The 16,862-nt window shown below is 36.5% G+C and overlaps 1 protein-coding gene across 5 annotated transcripts; it reads right to left on the bottom strand.

The window, feature by feature from the left end:
* Positions 1 to 11,937, bottom strand: LOC105047816 (uncharacterized). 5 transcript variants are annotated; one of them, XM_029265393.2, is made up of 4 exons: positions 11,507 to 11,935; positions 11,309 to 11,358; positions 1,155 to 1,189; positions 1 to 312 (listed from the first exon to the last, which is right to left on the bottom strand). In XM_029265393.2, exons 1-4 carry the CDS (start codon positions 11,790 to 11,792, stop codon positions 231 to 233), a joined length of 453 nt encoding a protein of 150 aa, XP_029121226.1. In that variant the 5' UTR covers positions 11,793 to 11,935; the 3' UTR covers positions 1 to 230. The 5 variants fall into 5 exon arrangements, with proteins under 5 accessions (XP_029121226.1, XP_029121227.1, XP_010925202.1 ...); XM_029265394.2 differs by having other exon boundaries at positions 1 to 317; positions 11,507 to 11,933; XM_029265392.2 differs by lacking the exon at positions 1 to 312 and adding an exon at positions 577 to 921 and having other exon boundaries at positions 11,507 to 11,937.
* Positions 11,938 to 16,862: the final 4,925 nt, after the last annotated feature.

Genomic DNA, 16,862 nt, shown 5'->3' with positions numbered 1-16,862 from the left:
TAGACCGGATGTAAGATATAATTTCTCCACTAATAGCCAGTTAACAGAGAAAATAAGTAACAAAAAAACCGTACTCACATTCCACAAAAGATACAATAATCGTTAATTCTCATTCCCGCATCCATTACAGCTGGGTAAATGACCATAACCATTAATTTCTCATCCCGCATCCATTTTATGACCACTTTTTTGAGGGAATTTTATGACCCCTTATACACCAATAATTTTTATCAAGGACAACCTTTACCGTTACCAGCCACGATCATAATCATAGAAATGCAAGATGCCGCCATTTTGATTCCACTAGCCAGCCTAACCTGACAAGCAAAACTTAAGATGAACTCCTTGGATTCGGTTTTTACTTCGTGCTAAAACACGATCAGATACAGAATATTTGATGCCTCCACACTCTTTTAACAGACATTAGTAGTAGTTTACTACTAAGATTTACCAATCTCATTATACAAGTAGAGAATACAGATTTCAACTTGCAAGCATCAATTGCAAGCAGGAAAACAACGCCGGACACCAGGCCTGTAAAAGCAGACTGGATGCACATACAAGAATAACCAATCATGAAATAAGCAATCTTGTCATTCATATGGATGACAAGGAGACAGACGAACAATAAAATGTAGAAGCAGATGAAATCAATGAATGCTGACCCGCAGAATGTTCATATCTCCCAACTGCCTAGCATCAATCTCAAGTCTCAACCACCTTCAGCGGTTGCCCACTGCATGGTATCATGAGAGGAAGGAAGAGAGATGCGTATGCCCATGCACATGCATGGGAGAACAAGTCTATACATGTGATGATTGAGTACAGAAGCATGTATAAAAGAAGAGATCAAAATCACTACATCCAATAAATGTGCATGGGAGAATAACATCTGATTCAAAATCAAGGCACATCTGGAACCTTCAAGAAAGACATACACTTATTATTGATGATATATGAAACACTAAATGCTAAATCTCTGTAGATTCTACTAGAACCCACGGACCAATACATTCATAGTTCAAAAACTTACTACATTTGAGTCACTTTCTAAACCGGGGTCCCTTGTTCTTTCTGGTATTATCTCTCCCATCCCATGCACTGCCCCAGAAAAACAGAGACATCCAGAAAAGAACAGCAAAGAAAATCCGTACCTTATCCTGGATCCTTGAAAGTGTTGCTTGCAGACCTGTTCAAGATGGGTATAACTTGTATCAAAGAATCTTCAATTATCATGCATCATGATAGAAGATGAAAGGAAACATCATTAGCGGACTGTCAAATGAAATATATTAACTACACATGCATTTAAATTCCTAAAAATCCCATAAGTCTCCTCAACTATATCTTAAAAGCTTTAGCTTTCTATTTTGATGATTGCAGTTCTCTTCAAAGTAATTGGAAATAGTATGTGTGTTGCAATCTTGATGTCACAGGTGCCTTATTATTATAAATCAATCAGATCATCTACATATAACACCAAGCAACATTAAAACACTACATGCCCTCCATTTCTTCAAGTAGATGTAACAGTACTCAAAAGTCAGAGCTAGCAACGGTGTCACATGTGTTGACTAGAAATTCTCCCTAGCAACATAAATTACAGATGTCCTTGACCTGTGAGTTCCTGCAATGGATGAAACATTGAAACTCAATGCTGCCTCAAGCTTTAGGTCCATTATTTAATAAAATCCAACCACGCCTCCAAGTTTAGTGCTAAATCTGTGATCATACCTGCCATAGTATTCCAGCATGCCCGTGAAGCAATCATGTGCTAGGCTTGAACGTCAAGGAAGTTTGGGTGCCCACACAACCTTTTTTTTGGTGGGGTGGTGGTGGTAGAACCCTATACAACTGCTATTCAAAAAAGAGAACAGTTTGACCACCTTGGATGCACAATAACAAGCCAAAATTTGAACCATGTCCTTCAGTTACTCAAAGTCAAAAGGGATGAATAACGTCGTCTTCTTGCTTATCCCTTAAGTCCTAAAATAGGCATCCAGGCATCATGTTACAATACTGAGAAAAAGAGCCTCTCCCACGAGTTCAATAGGCACAGCAAACTACAAAGAGAAGGGACTTCAATCATAGAATTTATAATTTAGCAGCATTATTGACAGACTATGCAAATGACATAGGCTCTAGTCACAAAACTGGTTAAATATTACAGCCTATTGCTGAAGAATGCATATACAATTTTCAGAAATCATGCAAGCCTCAGTGATGGAGTTATTCTTCATTATTCATTTGAAGAAATAAGAATATAAAAAGAACCTACGTCCACAAGGTTTCTTGTGAAATAAATTGGTTTAGACAGATTAGCAACCAGATGATAACATCCAAAAAAGTAATAATCCAACAGCCCAATAAAAGAAAGACAGAGGCACAAGTCATTTCCACTTTCAAGGCAAAATGGAAAAGATTGGAATAAATTAAATCGATGCATTACTAGCATATAAAGAGGTTTCAATACAAAAGATTATGATATGTATAAGGATATGGATTACGTGGTCCCTTGGATCACCATGCTGCTTGCATATCAAATCACACGGAAGTCCAATTTTTATAATAAATTAACTATTATGGCTTAACTATGAAGTTGTCAAACTAACGAGCATGTTATCCGAGTTCATGGGGTTAACAATAAGAGGCAAATTTTCATATTTATAACCATATGCTAAAATCTTGTCCTTGTGCTTTCTTAAACATTTCTAACAGAAAAGGTAATTCAACTTGTAGGTAGCTTTAATGTCCTGAATAGGCGGAAACATCAAATAGATATAACTGATCCAATCTAACCTCATCTATGATTTATGAGTAGATCCAAATTTTAAGAACAATAATTGGAAAAATAGTACAGAAAATTGAGACACGGACATAAACTTACAATCCAACAAATATGATTGATCAGGAAACATGAGAAATGATACCCATAACAACATGACAAGATTTGCATTCGGAGGGAAAGAGAGAGAAAGATAGAGAGTGCAATAAGAAAGGCACATCAAAAGATAAGAAATCAATGAAAGAACAGAAAAATTTTAAATCAGTAACAGAGTTTCTTCATAATCAAAAATCACTATAGGATAGTTGCACGAAAAGGGTGCGAGGAATAGTTTAATCCTACATAAATAATAGCAGGGCCCCAGACTAAGTACGTAAAGGATATCTTCCTTATAAAGCAATCTCCGATAATCAATTGTCAAGAGATATTTGGGAAAATATTTTTCAGGCCACTGGATCCATCTATTGTACATCATTGCTGGATTGATTCATAAATGACTTCATATTAGCAAACTAATCAACAAGTTTTGCTTGAACATAGCTAAGACCCAGCTATACAAGTGTAAAGAGCACTGAATGGTTATTGTGTTCCAAATTGAGATTTGGTTCAAAGTCCCCCAAGGTCCTTGAATTAATAACAAATATGAGTAAAGAGGCTCCTATGTAAAGTTTCTGCCTAGATCTTTTTTTAATAGTTGATAATTACTAATAGATTATGGCACTACTTCTCCAATAAAGTTCAAGTTTGAAACTTACGCTTTATTCTGGATTTGAGACAGTTGTGGAATCTTCCTCTTTAGTAATTATCAAAGTCAACAACCCAAACTTAGTCTTTCAGAGTCATGCTTTCTCAAGAGTGCCTAGAGTGAACTATTTTTGAAAGTTAAGCTTTTTTAATCCATCTTGAGTCTTTGATTACAATCCATGGCAATTTGTGATCCATTTTGGGCATCGATCTAGTTGAGTTTAATATTCATTACATAACATTCTGTCTGAACCATTAGGGTTCATCCAGGTCCATCTGGTTCCCTAAATATGCAAAAATGATATGCATTAGTTTCTTGAATGTGAAATCTACCTGATATTTGGCATGATAACACTTTGGAAAACTTCAACAAGAATATGATTGTAGTCAAGGATAGTCATATACAATTAACCATTAGTTATAATCAACTAAGGCCAAATGTGAAACCAATATTTTAAGTCTCACTCTGGAATCCATATCAATACCTTACTAATATGGTATGGCACGCCTCCATACCTATACACCGTACATTGCTAGTGCCAAAACAACACATAGTACCATCTGTTGGTACCGGTAGCTAACTGAGCCTTTTGGATTAGTACAAGGCTTGCCATCTTGGTATCAAGCCTCTACCAATACCAACCTGTTACTATGTCGGTATGAACCGATTTAGCATCCTAAGTGTCGGTATGTCCCCTGTACCGCATATCGATACTGAACCAATATAGTACGGTACATCCCATACCACCCAATTCGATACAGTACGACAAATCTTAGGTTCGTATGATATGCCCTTCATACCATACTTAAAACAATGTATGAAACAAAAATTTAAATATTGATAGTTTCAATTTTCCTAAATTGGTACCTAGCTTGATTTACTTACATAACTTCCATCACAACACCTAGAAATGTACCCCGTAAAAGATAAGCCAGGCCAAATTCTACTATACCATCCCTCATTTAGTTCATGATAGCAACTTATATCAAAATACCTAGAAATGCACTCCTTAAATGATAATAAAAAATTACATTATCATCATCTCTCATTTACTTAGTGAGTTCAAATGCCTTTCTTGGTAATCAGCAGTAAATGCCTTTACTTCTTTGTGGGGAATCTTCTCATTTTATCATCAACCAAATTAGGAAGACACCTCTGTAACCTAATAATCAGCCCTTGGTAGAGTTCTTCAGCCATCTATAGGCACTATAAAAAAAAGGGTCCCATTTGATTTGAGAAAAAAATTTCCCTTCTCACTCCCTTGACCAATATGATTTCAAAATTCCCTGATCTAGCTAGATAATTTTTTGTGATAGATTGTTTTTCTAGCTGAGCAATTATAGGGTGCATAACCATTCAACAAATTGAGTCAATTTGATACATCTAAACCATAAGACTTGTTGCTACTTGTGACCAATCTAGTGTTGGAGTAGGTAGATATCGAGTAACTGAATCCCAGTGTCAAATTGGATAGAAGTGGATGGTTAAACCTGCCAAATCAAATCCTTTGTCGGAGTTGTTTCCAGCAGAAACCCTCCGATGCCTGAGTCAGCCACCAGAGAATAGTAAAAAGGAGGGAGAGACTAGAGCTTCAGAGCCTCTCATCATGAAAGCTTTGAGTCACGGGAGTTTCTCTCTTTTGGAGCTTGTTCTTCTGGAATCCCTTTGGCCCTATTCATATAGGCATGGGAGCATGGATCCATTACGATTGGAAAGCGAAAATCAAGAAATTGCCATAACCTCTTTATCTGAGAATTCGAATCTGCCATAACCTCCTTCCTTATCAGGATCCTCCATCTAAAATTCAAATCTATTTGAAATCTCTTGCCATGTGTCCATCCATGATAGGCAAGCTGTTACCATACCACATCATATGCCCCCCATCCGACCCCAAGCCATTTTCTCCGACCTGTTTCATGATCAAAAATTTTGAAAGTCACTAAAAACAATTTTGTTGGTATGCATACCTTGTTTCATTTGTAATGCTCATACTTGAGGTTGGCTCGGACTTGTTGCCCCCACTAGTTGGTTTCTAGGTTGTCCCCGTTCCTCGACTAGTCAAGATCAGCTTCAGTTCGACTTGCATCTGGCACTAGAAGCATTCCTTGGGGTCCCCATTTGGGTTATCCCCCTCTCCTCAGTTGGTCGAGGCCTTCAGCTTGGCTCATTTTGGTACGAGAAGTAATACTTTGAGGATTCTCTTATGGGGTTAACCCTCTCTTCTCAATGGACCAAGATTTTTAGCTTGGCTCATTTTGATACGAGAAACGATACTCCAAGAGTCTTCTTATAAGGTTAACCCTTGCTTTTTGGTCCATCGAGATTTTTAACTCAGCTCGTTTTGGTATGAGGAGAGGGTCTTCTTATGAGGTTATTCCTCACTTCTCGATTGGTCGAGGTTTTTAGGTTGGCCATTTTGGTATAAGAGCGATACTCCAAGGATCCTCTTGATCCACTGAGGTCTTTAGCCCAACTCATTTTGGTATGAGCAGTACTCCAAGAGTCCCCTTATGGGGTTATCCCTCACTTCTCAATTGACAAAGATTGGCTTTAGGCTGGGTCATCTTGAATTTTCTGCAACTTAGTGAGGTTCAAGGTGGATCTTTTTGCGGCTCTACACCAAGTGAAGACCTATAGCATTTGGAAAAAATGGAACAAAAAATCACAAGAAAAAATGGAGTGCCAAAACCTAGCCTTTTCTCTAGCGCCAATCTATTGTTGCTGGTGCCTAATCTAGCATTGGAGTAGGCAGATATGGAGTAACTGAATGACAGCATCGAACTGGATGGATGTGGATGGCTGAACCTATAAATCAAGTCCTTTATCAGAGTTGCTTTTGCAGGGACCCTCCGACACTCAAGTCAGTCATCAGAAAACAGTAGAAAGAAGGGAGAGAATGGAGTTTGAGAGCCTCTTAATATAAAAGCTTTGAGTTATGAGAGTTTCTCCATTTTAAAGCTTGTTCTCCTAGGGTCCCTTTGACCCCATTTATACAGGCAACGAGAGCATGGATTCATTATGATTTGGAGGTAGAAATCAAGGGACTGCCATAACCTCCTTCCTTAGCTCCTTAACTAGGAAATTGAATCTGCCATAACCTCCTTCCTTATCTAAATCCTCTATTTAAAATTCAAATCTATTTGAAATCGCTTGCCACATGTCCATCCACGATACTGTTACCATACCACATCATGACTGTTTCAACTTTTGTGTACATTGTGAGTCCTATGAACTACTTCAGCCAAATGGATGTAGATGGCCGAGAACAAATCTCACTAAGTCCACAATTTTGTTGGTTGCCCAGCTTATGAGTATACCTAAGAACCCTTCTGATTTTTTTGATTGAATGAGCAACTTTCCCTAAAACTTTGAACTGAAGGAGCAAATAGAAGTCTTGAAGGTAACATTGTAAGGATGCCTTTGTTTTGCAAACATATCATGTGAAAGAGGTAAGGATGGACCTTGATGCAATAGTAAGATTGCTCTAGATGTCACACGTCCAAAACATGGAAATAGTCAACTGCACACATAAATGGCCCTTCCGAGACCTTGCAATGATAGGAGCCTTATACACTACACTACCTTTTTTTCAATCTAGTGAAAGAGGAAAACAATCACATGCTACTGTAGAAGTCCAAAGATAAGAATTTGTGTTCAACCTAGGCATTACAATTAGTTTCTTCTTCCATCCTGATTTCAGCAACTTATGAAGAGGTCCATTGAGTGATCAAATTCCTAACCGGGAAGCAAGGTCAATTGAGGGCTTAAGTTTTTTGTTAAAAAATCAAAGAAATAGTGTCTTCACTGGTTCACCCGTATATAAGTTTTGGCCAAGGACAAAGGTTATTCCATCATTTCCGCTATTTTTACATCAAAAAAAAAAATCATTTCTGCTAGTTGGTAGTTTGAAGAATTTGAATTTTAAATTTTGAATTTTGAATTTTGAATATCGGAGAGATCCTAGGATCCATTTGTTATTTATTTCCATCTTTGTATGATCATGATCCATTTATTATTTATTTCTATCTTTGTATGATCAATTGATCATGATCCATTTGTTATTTCTTTCTATCTTTATATGATTATGATCATAAATCTCTTGTATATTTTTAACTATAAATACAGATGATCTCCTCACCATATGATGTGAGAAAGAGTCTTCCACAATATTTCCTTTCTTGTATATTCTTCTTTCCCACATGGTATCAGAGCCTATCTCCATGGCATCCTCCTCCAACTCGATACCTATAGCCACCATATTGCCTTTAATTGCTGTTCAACTTAGTCGAAATAATTTTATTACTTGAAAGGTACGTATTCAATCTCTCTTGATAGCCAATCGACTATGAGATCTTGTAGATGGCACGACCTAGCCTCCACCTCCAACAATTGTCACAACTTCAGATGATAGAAGAATAGAGAAGTCAATCTCTAATCAAGCTTATGAATCATAGCTTCTCTGTGATCAAATCGCTCTAGCATGGCTTCTCAACAACGTATCCGATATAATGATGGTTCATGTCGTCGGACTGCCATATGCATGAGATGTTTGGCTTGCTCTCGAATGACTTTATGCCATTCAGAGTGAAGCATGTTACATTACTCTTATGATGGATTTTTATGCTCTTAACAAGGGCTCGCTCTCTATAAAGAATTATCTGCAAGAGGCAAAGAGAATATCAGACAACCTAACTGGCATTAATAGACCGATGTCGCCTGTCAATTTAGGCCATCAGATCTTGCTCGACCTTGGTCCAGAGTACAAACACCTTATCTCTACACTCCTGACCATGGGGATCGCTACTACTTTTGAAGAATTACATAGCATTCTTCTACAACATGATATCTGATTGAAACTTCAAAATTTCAGAACACATTCGGCTATGGGTGGGATTCCACCCACTACAAATTATATGCAAAAAGGCAGCCAACGAGGTCCACCACAATATGCCCAATAGCCAACACGCACTTTCTCAAATGATGGAGCATCTATCGTTTCTTTACATGGATCTCACCACCAGAAAAGTCATGACTTAAGACCTTCAAATACTATTAATGGACGAACTCAAAATAAGATACATTGTCAAGTTTGCCGTAAATATGGCCACACAGCCTTGAAGTGTTACCATCGCTTTGATCGATCATATCAAACGGAAGCTATTTCTCCACAAGCAAACCTTGCTGCTGTGAATAATTCCACATGGTACATAGATATATGTGCCTCTCATCATATGACTCCAAATTTGTTCAATCTTCATCTTGACTCCAACTACAATGATTCTGATTAAGTTACCATAGGAGATCGTTCAGGTTTGGCTATAAAAATCATTGATCACTCTCTTTTACACACTTCTACTCGATCTTTCCAACTTAATAATGTTTTACATGTCCCTCAAATCACTAAAAATCTTTTACCTATATCACAATTCACACGTGATAATTGCTATTATTTTGAGTTTCATCCGGACTATTTTTATGTGAAGGACCTCACCTCCACTCAAACCCTCCGTAAGGGCACACTTAAGGATGAAGTTTACAGTTTCTCACCTGGAAGGGTCACCAAGAAGGCTTCTGTTGCTGATACTGCTTCAACTAGTGTTTCTCAATCCATTTGGCATCAACGTCTTGGGCATGCTTCTATGCCACTTATTTTTAAAATTCTTAATAACTCATGTTTGAATTTTCATAATAATGATAAAATTTCAATTTTCTCTGTATGTCATTAAGTAAGAGTCATTCTTTTCCTTTTTCACATTCTTATTCTAGGTCTTCCTCTCCTCTTGAACTTGTGCATACAGATATTTGAGGGCCTTCTCCTGTTTTATCACATTTTGGATACCGATACTATATACATTTTTTAGATAATTATAGCCGTTTCTTCTAGCATTACCCATTAAAAAATTGTTCTGATATCTGTCATGTCTTCTATATTTTTCAATTACATATTGAAAATATCTAATAATGCAAAATTAAATTTTTTCTAAACTGATTGTGCTCATGAATTTCAATCACAATCATTTCAACAAGAATTGAATGATCATGAAATTGATCATCGCTTCTCATGCCCCCACACCTCCCAACAAAAAGGGGTTGCAGAATGCAAACACCGCCATATTGTAAAAGTAAGCCTTGTGCTCCTTGCACGATCTAATCTTTCTTCTAAATTTTGGGATACTATATTTGAAATAGCGAATTTTCTCATTAATCATTTACCCACATGTACACTATTTTACTTCACCTTGAAAAAAATTATTTAGTAAAAAGTCAGATTATAATTTCCTTCATATTTTTGGCTCCTTATGATTTCCCTATCTTCATTCCTATAATAAAAATAAATTAGAGTATCGTTCTCTTCCATGTGTCTTTCTTAGTTATCCTATAGATTTTCATGGATATCGGTGCTACCATCCTTCTTCTGGGCACATTTTCATATTTTGAGATATTATCTTCAATGAGACAGCATTTCTTTATGTATAGAATTCTTCTAATGACACTACCATGGCTTTCACCGAGCCCAATGATCAGTTAACATCAACTCATATCAGTCCGCCTCAAATACCGAATCCGAATATAAAGGACTTGCCAACGCTATTGCTCAACTAATTTGAATTCAATCCTTGCTACAAAAATTGGATATCTCCCTCTCTCCGCCCCCTATACTTTGATATGACAACTTATTGGCCATATATCTTATTGCCAATCCCATGTTTCATGCTCGGGCAGAGCATATTAAAATTGATTTTCATTTTATTCAAGAGCGAGTGGCTCGTCGTCAACTTCAGATCCGATTCATCTCCTCCAACGACCAACTTGTTGATATATTCACCAAAGGACTTGGCTTCCCAATGCTTTCAACAATTGCGATCCAAGCTTTCGGTGATACCCACCTCAGCTTGCGAGGGGGTATTGGCGGTTTGAAGAATTTGAATTTAAATTTTGAATTTTGAATATAGAAGAGATCCTAGGATCCATTTGTTATTTATTTCTATCTTTGTATGATCATAATCCATTTATTATTTATTTCTATCTTTGTATGATCATGATCCATTTGTTATTTCTTTCTATCTTTGTATGATTATGATTGTAAATCTCTTATATATTTTTAACTAATGATCTCTTCACCATATGGTGTGAGAAAAAGTTTTTCACAATATTTCTTTTCATGTATATTCTTCTTTCCCACACCGCTGTTTATTTCTTCCAAAAATATCAGAAAGAGCTTTTGGTGCTTAATCAACCTGTAAGCAAATCCAGACACTACGAAATATGTTTCTAAGGAAGCACATACTAAATCAGTGATACGGTACTGTCCTATCAACAGATCAACAAATTCCATTATCAGGTCTTTTAGGAAAAACCAAACAGATTTCATCCATTAAGAATTTGTGCCGTGAGGCTTTGATAAATTATAAGCATAACCACGAAAAGAATAAGAAATGTAAATCTTAAGATACCCCGACCCAAACTGGACCACAATAACTCAAATTAGATCCTAATTAAACTCCAAATCCGCTTTCCAAACCGAAAATAGGACTCCTCTCAAACCCAGTTATAAGTTGATGGACTTCAACACATATAAATGACAGCCTTTTATGTTTGTCGAATTTTATCATAAAATGGTTAGAGCAACCTCTGGTCGTAGTTAGCAAGGATAGTGCTCGCCATATAAAACCCTCAACAAGTGTCTTTTTTTTTTTTTTTAAGTCGCGGAAAACATGAAGAAAAAAGGGGGGCGAATCATAGAGAAGGAACCGAGAGAAAGAAGTAGAACTCTTAACGATGACACGCAGCACTTCTTTGTCGTGGTTGAAAAGGAAATCATCATCCCCTAATAAACCGCACAGTTAGGAATTCTTAAGGAAATCATCAAGCCTATAATAAAGAGGACATGAAGGGGGAGGAAAAGAGAAGGAAAATTCATGTAACCAGGGGGCATTCCCATCCAAAGAGTAAGGTAGGAGGGTAGACATACTAACCGGCGAAGTAGGTCGGATCCTTTCTAAAAGGAGGCTCTCGAGGGCCAGAACCCGAACCGGTCGCGCCATGGCACAGACGGTGATGGGATAGCCGGTCTGCCGGTCTCCATAGGGTCGAGCGGCCGCGGAGACGGAGGAAAGGCGAGACTGTAACAGGGTCACCACCGGAGCCCCAGGGGGAGAGGAGAGACGAAGGAAGAGGAGGGAAGCCGTCACGGGTCCAGGAAGGGTAGAGAAAGAACGCCGAGCCTGAGGACAGGAGAAAGGAGGAGGAGCAAGAAGCCATATAAGCATGCCTGTGTGGTCAAAAAAATGGTTTCCGTTCGCCGAGAGAGTCGGCGGCTCTTAAACCCCAAAGCACCACATCGATGACCTTGCCCTTCTCCCTCAAACGTGTGGCAATGACTGATGACCTGATCAGCTGGGGCCTGTCTGCAGCCCGGCTGGCGATACTCAACCATCTGACCCGTTCAACTTGTTTCAATCAGTTTATAATGCGCGCAAATATTTTATCAAACATATTTTGGTTTACTATGATGCTTTTTTATAATATTATATTATAAAAAATATTTAAAATATTATATATTATTATTTTTATATATTTTATTATTTTAAAAAAAATAATAATTTTTATTATTATTTTCTCTTTTCTCCTTTGCGTCCCTATGTCCATTTTTGCACCCCCACCCCCCCGCCGCCACACCTCCGAGCCCCCCACCCGCTCCTTCATCTCCCTTCCTTCATAGGTGGTGTCTTCGTGCCCCCCCTCCAACCCTGGCACCTATGGCTCCTCCCATCCTTGGTCCCCCTTTCTGCCCCCACACAGGCGGTCCCCCCCAAGCCTCTTTGCACCTCCTGCTCGTGGCTTCTCTACGCCACCCACCCGTGTTCCCATCCACTGTCAACCCCCCTCCAAGAGCCAGTGGATCCTCCACCCTGGATCTCCTACCGCCCCCCCACCCCCTGCAGCGCTTATGGAGGATTGTGGCTTCTCCGCACCAATGCCCCCCACCCCACCTTCAAGCATTGGCGGTTTCTCTGCCATCGATTCCCCACATCCCTCCTCCTCCCATGTGGTGCCTGCAGAGGACCATAACTTCTCCACACCAATGTCCCCCCACCGCCTCCCATCCCCTCCAAGATCCGATGACTCCTTCGCCCATGGCACCACCAACCCTACCCCCCCTCCTCTTCCCGTCCTTGACCCCATGCGCTCCTCCGCCTTTGATGACGAGAAAGCCATTTTTGGGGTAAAAAAAGAATTCAATTTATTTATGAAACTGCCATCAATTTTAATATTAAAATAATTTTAATTTTTGAAATATTTACCACACCAACTATTTAAAATCTGAGTAGTCTATGTTTAATTCAACGATTAGAAATAGATAAAAAATAAGATGATTAAAATATCCATTGGAACACTGTAGCCAAATAAATGCCGTGTTGGAAAGGGTAGTATGGATATTTTACTCCCAAGTTAATTATTTCCAAATTAAGCATCATTTGGCCATACATTTTACTCGACCCTATATCAAATGTAAGAAAAAGTAGTAAAATATAGCTGATGAATGAAAGTGGATAGCGGATATTTTATATCCGATGAATGAAAGTAGACACACACCAAAAAAGTTGCTAGAACGAAATGAACATTATATCTAAACATGCTACAGACTGCAAAGCATTTGTGGTATCTTGTGAAGTAATGTTTGAGAACTTTCGCTCTAAAAAGATGATATGAATATTGTTGCAAGAATGTGGTCTGATATTTTATCTAAATTGAAATTATGATAAATCAGTTTGAGATAATTTAGTCATATTGTGAGTTTGAAGATGATAGGTATGTTTCTTGTCTACGTGATAAATATTCTCATGGAAACTATAGGTGAATGCAGGGTACACTTGACTCGGATGTTGATATCTTGCTAATTTTTTTGGAGAATATTTAATGTTCAAGGCACATCGATTGTGATTTGTTGGTCTCACAAATCTATAAAGTCTTTTATGATAACATGCAACGTATGTCTGTTACCACATATTAGCTAGATTGATGTGTATATAATATTAAAAATTATATCCTAAAATCAATCGTGTGACGATTAAGTTCATTCTTGTATATGAATTATTGATTATTAAATAAAAATTATTCTGATATTTTTCATCACAAATGACATCTTCCTTGAACTCTTGTACTGTGATGAAATCCTTAGAACTATGTTAGTGTACGATAAAGAGAAGATTTATCGTATAGTTCTTAAACATATTTGCGACCAAATGATACGTCATTATAGGACAATGACGTTTATCGAGTGGAGGTCATTGTGTGCTATATGGATTGGTTGTTCTCTTAACCAAAGAGTGTGGTGACACTAGTATGGTATACAAGTGAGATATAGGGGTACATCGTTATTGAACAAGTGAATCACCTGTTGAGTGTTCTGCTGTCAAGAACTACTCACGAAACACATGGATATAAGTATCTTTCAAACCCGAGATCACCATAGTGACTTATAAACAACTCACTGTGCTTTGGTGCCGGACTATTTAGATTTCTAATGTAGTGACAGAAGGCTACTGGGTACAATCAAGTACCTGCGAAGTCTGTGTGTAGATCAAGATGGGATTGACCCCTTCGAATTATTGAAGTTGATGTATCACTGTATTTTAATTTAGCAAAGCCTTGGTCAGGTAATCCATAAGATGGATTTGAAAGGTTGAAATATAATGTGGATGAAGCAATCTCAGTTAACAGTTAACCTGAGACCATCCTAGAACATTCAGGATCAAAAAGATGAATTATGCGGTAACCATGTATATGAATTCTGAAATATTTTTTTACAATAATTCGACCTATTTGGATATCAAAAATCATTGCTAGATGGTATCTCAATTAATGCAGAAATTGATTTTTGTGCTACCGACTTAGTGTTTGAACTTATAGAGTCACGCACACAAGTCAGACAAAATAGGAAGAAATTAGCTTATATTCATATATCTAATTTGAAAGTACTTGACTTGATTGAATATATAAGCTAACTTGATTGAGAATTAAGTTATGGATTAAACGAGATTGAAGAGTTGACTATATCTAGCTAGCACTACATAGTTTCTGATTTATGATCCATAGAGCATATGAGAGATTGAATTTAAATATTAATTAATTTTAAATTAGATCTAAATTAATTGGACTTAATTGGATCTAAAATTCAAGTTAGACTGAGTACAAAAGTCCTAAAGAGTTTGAGATTGACAGCTTTTCAAAATTATTTCAAACCAACTTCGAATTGGATTCGAATCAGATCTGTTTTGATGACATATGAGAATTTCTATTTGCACTAAGATTTTTCTCTCATGTGGGCCAACCAACACCTAGAATAGTACTGGTTTGGGGCATCCCATGTGGGTGAGAGAGTGGATGCAAATTAGTTGTCATATGTGATGGTAATTCTATCTCATGTAGAAATCTTTCTTTCATGAGTATTGGACTGATTCAAATCAGATTTGAGTTAGAACTCTTATACTTATTGGGTAATAGGAATCATCTATAAATAGAGAGGATCTCTACCTATAGATATATAGCAAAATAAATCAGATTGAGAGAACAGAGAAAGAAAGAGAGAGGCGTGAAAAGAGAGAGAGGTTCCTTCTTCTCCTTGGCCCTCTCCTCTTGTTGTCGCCCCTCTTCCCTTGGGCATGGATCCATCTTGGGCATCCTACCTAATGGTGTGAGGTGTTACACCAGCACATCTCCTCTCTTATTTGATTGGATTGCGAAGGCAATTGGATTGGAGTTCATCCTGCTTTCCTACGGCATCTGATGTACATGCGAAGTAGAGGATTTGCACATCCAGGCCTCTACGAATGTTTATATCAGATTATTTGAGATTTGATCTCTAGTTCTACTACTAATCATATAAGAATTTGATCCTTAATCATATAGTTGAATAGAAAAATTTTCAAATGCAACCTGGGTCTTCTGAAGAGAAACAGTTTTCCTTTCCTTCAATTGGTATCAGAACAGGTCTGAAATATATACATACATAATTAAATTTTTTAAAATTAATTACATAAAATATAATTGAGATTTTTTGTGAGACATTAAATCTGATTTAAATCTGTTTATATAATATTTTTGATCTGATTTTGACTAGATTAGATGAGCCTAATCAATGATTGATTGAGGTTGTTATAAATTTGTTATAACAGAATTCTGCTATTATTGAATTTTTGATAGAATAACAATGTGAATTAAAATTTATTTTAAATTTATTTTAATAAAATTTTAATATTATTATTTTTCTTATGAAGTAGAGTTTATTTTAGATTTGAATTAGATCCATTTTCAATGGATATTTAGATCTGAATCCTATCGAAATTCAGCACTGCGCGAAAATAGATTTTACCAAAAATTTATTCCTTATGCATTCATATTTATATCTAATTAATTTTTTATATATTATTAAATTTAAAATTAATATTTTATAATCAATATAAGATATATTTCAGATCTGATATGATATATATAATGCATCAAATCTAATTAGATTAAATAAAGAACATAATTGATAAGATCAACGATATATTCATGACATAAAATAGTTTTGTCAATAATTACATGTTGATGTAATTATGTATGAAATTAGATTTTAATTCTTAGTAGCCTAGTACTCAAATTGATGAGATTATCAGACCGTCCAATCATAAGAGATTGAAGAGATTAATCTCTCTTTTGCCTATTTGATGGGTTCTCTTATGACGTGTAGGGGTATCATTGTGATCCGATTTTATGAAAAAAAAAAGTAAATAGATTTTTATGTATTATTTTGATCATAAATATGTTTAGATTAAATCTGAAGTGATTTATAATTTATTATAATAGGATAAAATTCAGATATAAAATTATTTTAGATCTGAATTGTATGTTATATAAGATGTAATCAGTATAGATCTAAAAGTTATCATGATGCATGAGATGTATGTATAAAGTTTAGATCATACCTATGTATGTTTAATTATTACATATTATAAAAATTTATTTTCATGTTATGTCCGTAGAACTATTCTACAAGAATTTCAGGTGAAGCATACCATATAATTAAGTGTGTGAAACGTGTGTTTCAGTCTGTGTGCTTCATCTGAAATTCTTGTAGAATAGTTTTACGGACTGAAACACACATTTCACAAACTTAATTATGAATTAAATTTTGAAAGATCTAGATTTGATAATTAAAAATCATTAAGACACCATATAAAATGTTGGGCAAAGGGTTAGCATGAATCAGATCCTTCTAATGGGTTAGATCTAGGGTTAGAAACACATATGGACCAAGTAAAGAAATTGATTAAATCTAATCAAGTG

Source organism: Elaeis guineensis, chromosome 7 (assembly GCF_000442705.2).
Source record: "Elaeis guineensis isolate ETL-2024a chromosome 7, EG11, whole genome shotgun sequence".
NCBI lineage: Eukaryota > Viridiplantae > Streptophyta > Magnoliopsida > Arecales > Arecaceae > Elaeis > Elaeis guineensis.
This window is presented reverse-complemented; position numbering and strand designations above follow the sequence as displayed.

What these genes read in the sequence shown, in the direction of transcription:
- LOC105047816 (XM_029265392.2), bottom strand. Translation starts at nt 11,792, where the DNA reads ATGGCTTCTTGCTCCTCCTCCTTTCTCCTGTCCTCAGGCTCGGCGTTC. An exon ending in GGATCCGACCTACTTCGCCG is followed by an intron (nt 11,359 to 11,506) that starts GTTAGTATGTCT and finishes GCGGTTTATTAG; the next exon opens with GGGATGATGATTTCCTTTTC. An exon ending in AAGAAGTGCTGCGTGTCATC is followed by an intron (nt 1,190 to 11,308) that starts GTTAAGAGTTCT and finishes CATCTTGAACAG; the next exon opens with GTCTGCAAGCAACACTTTCA.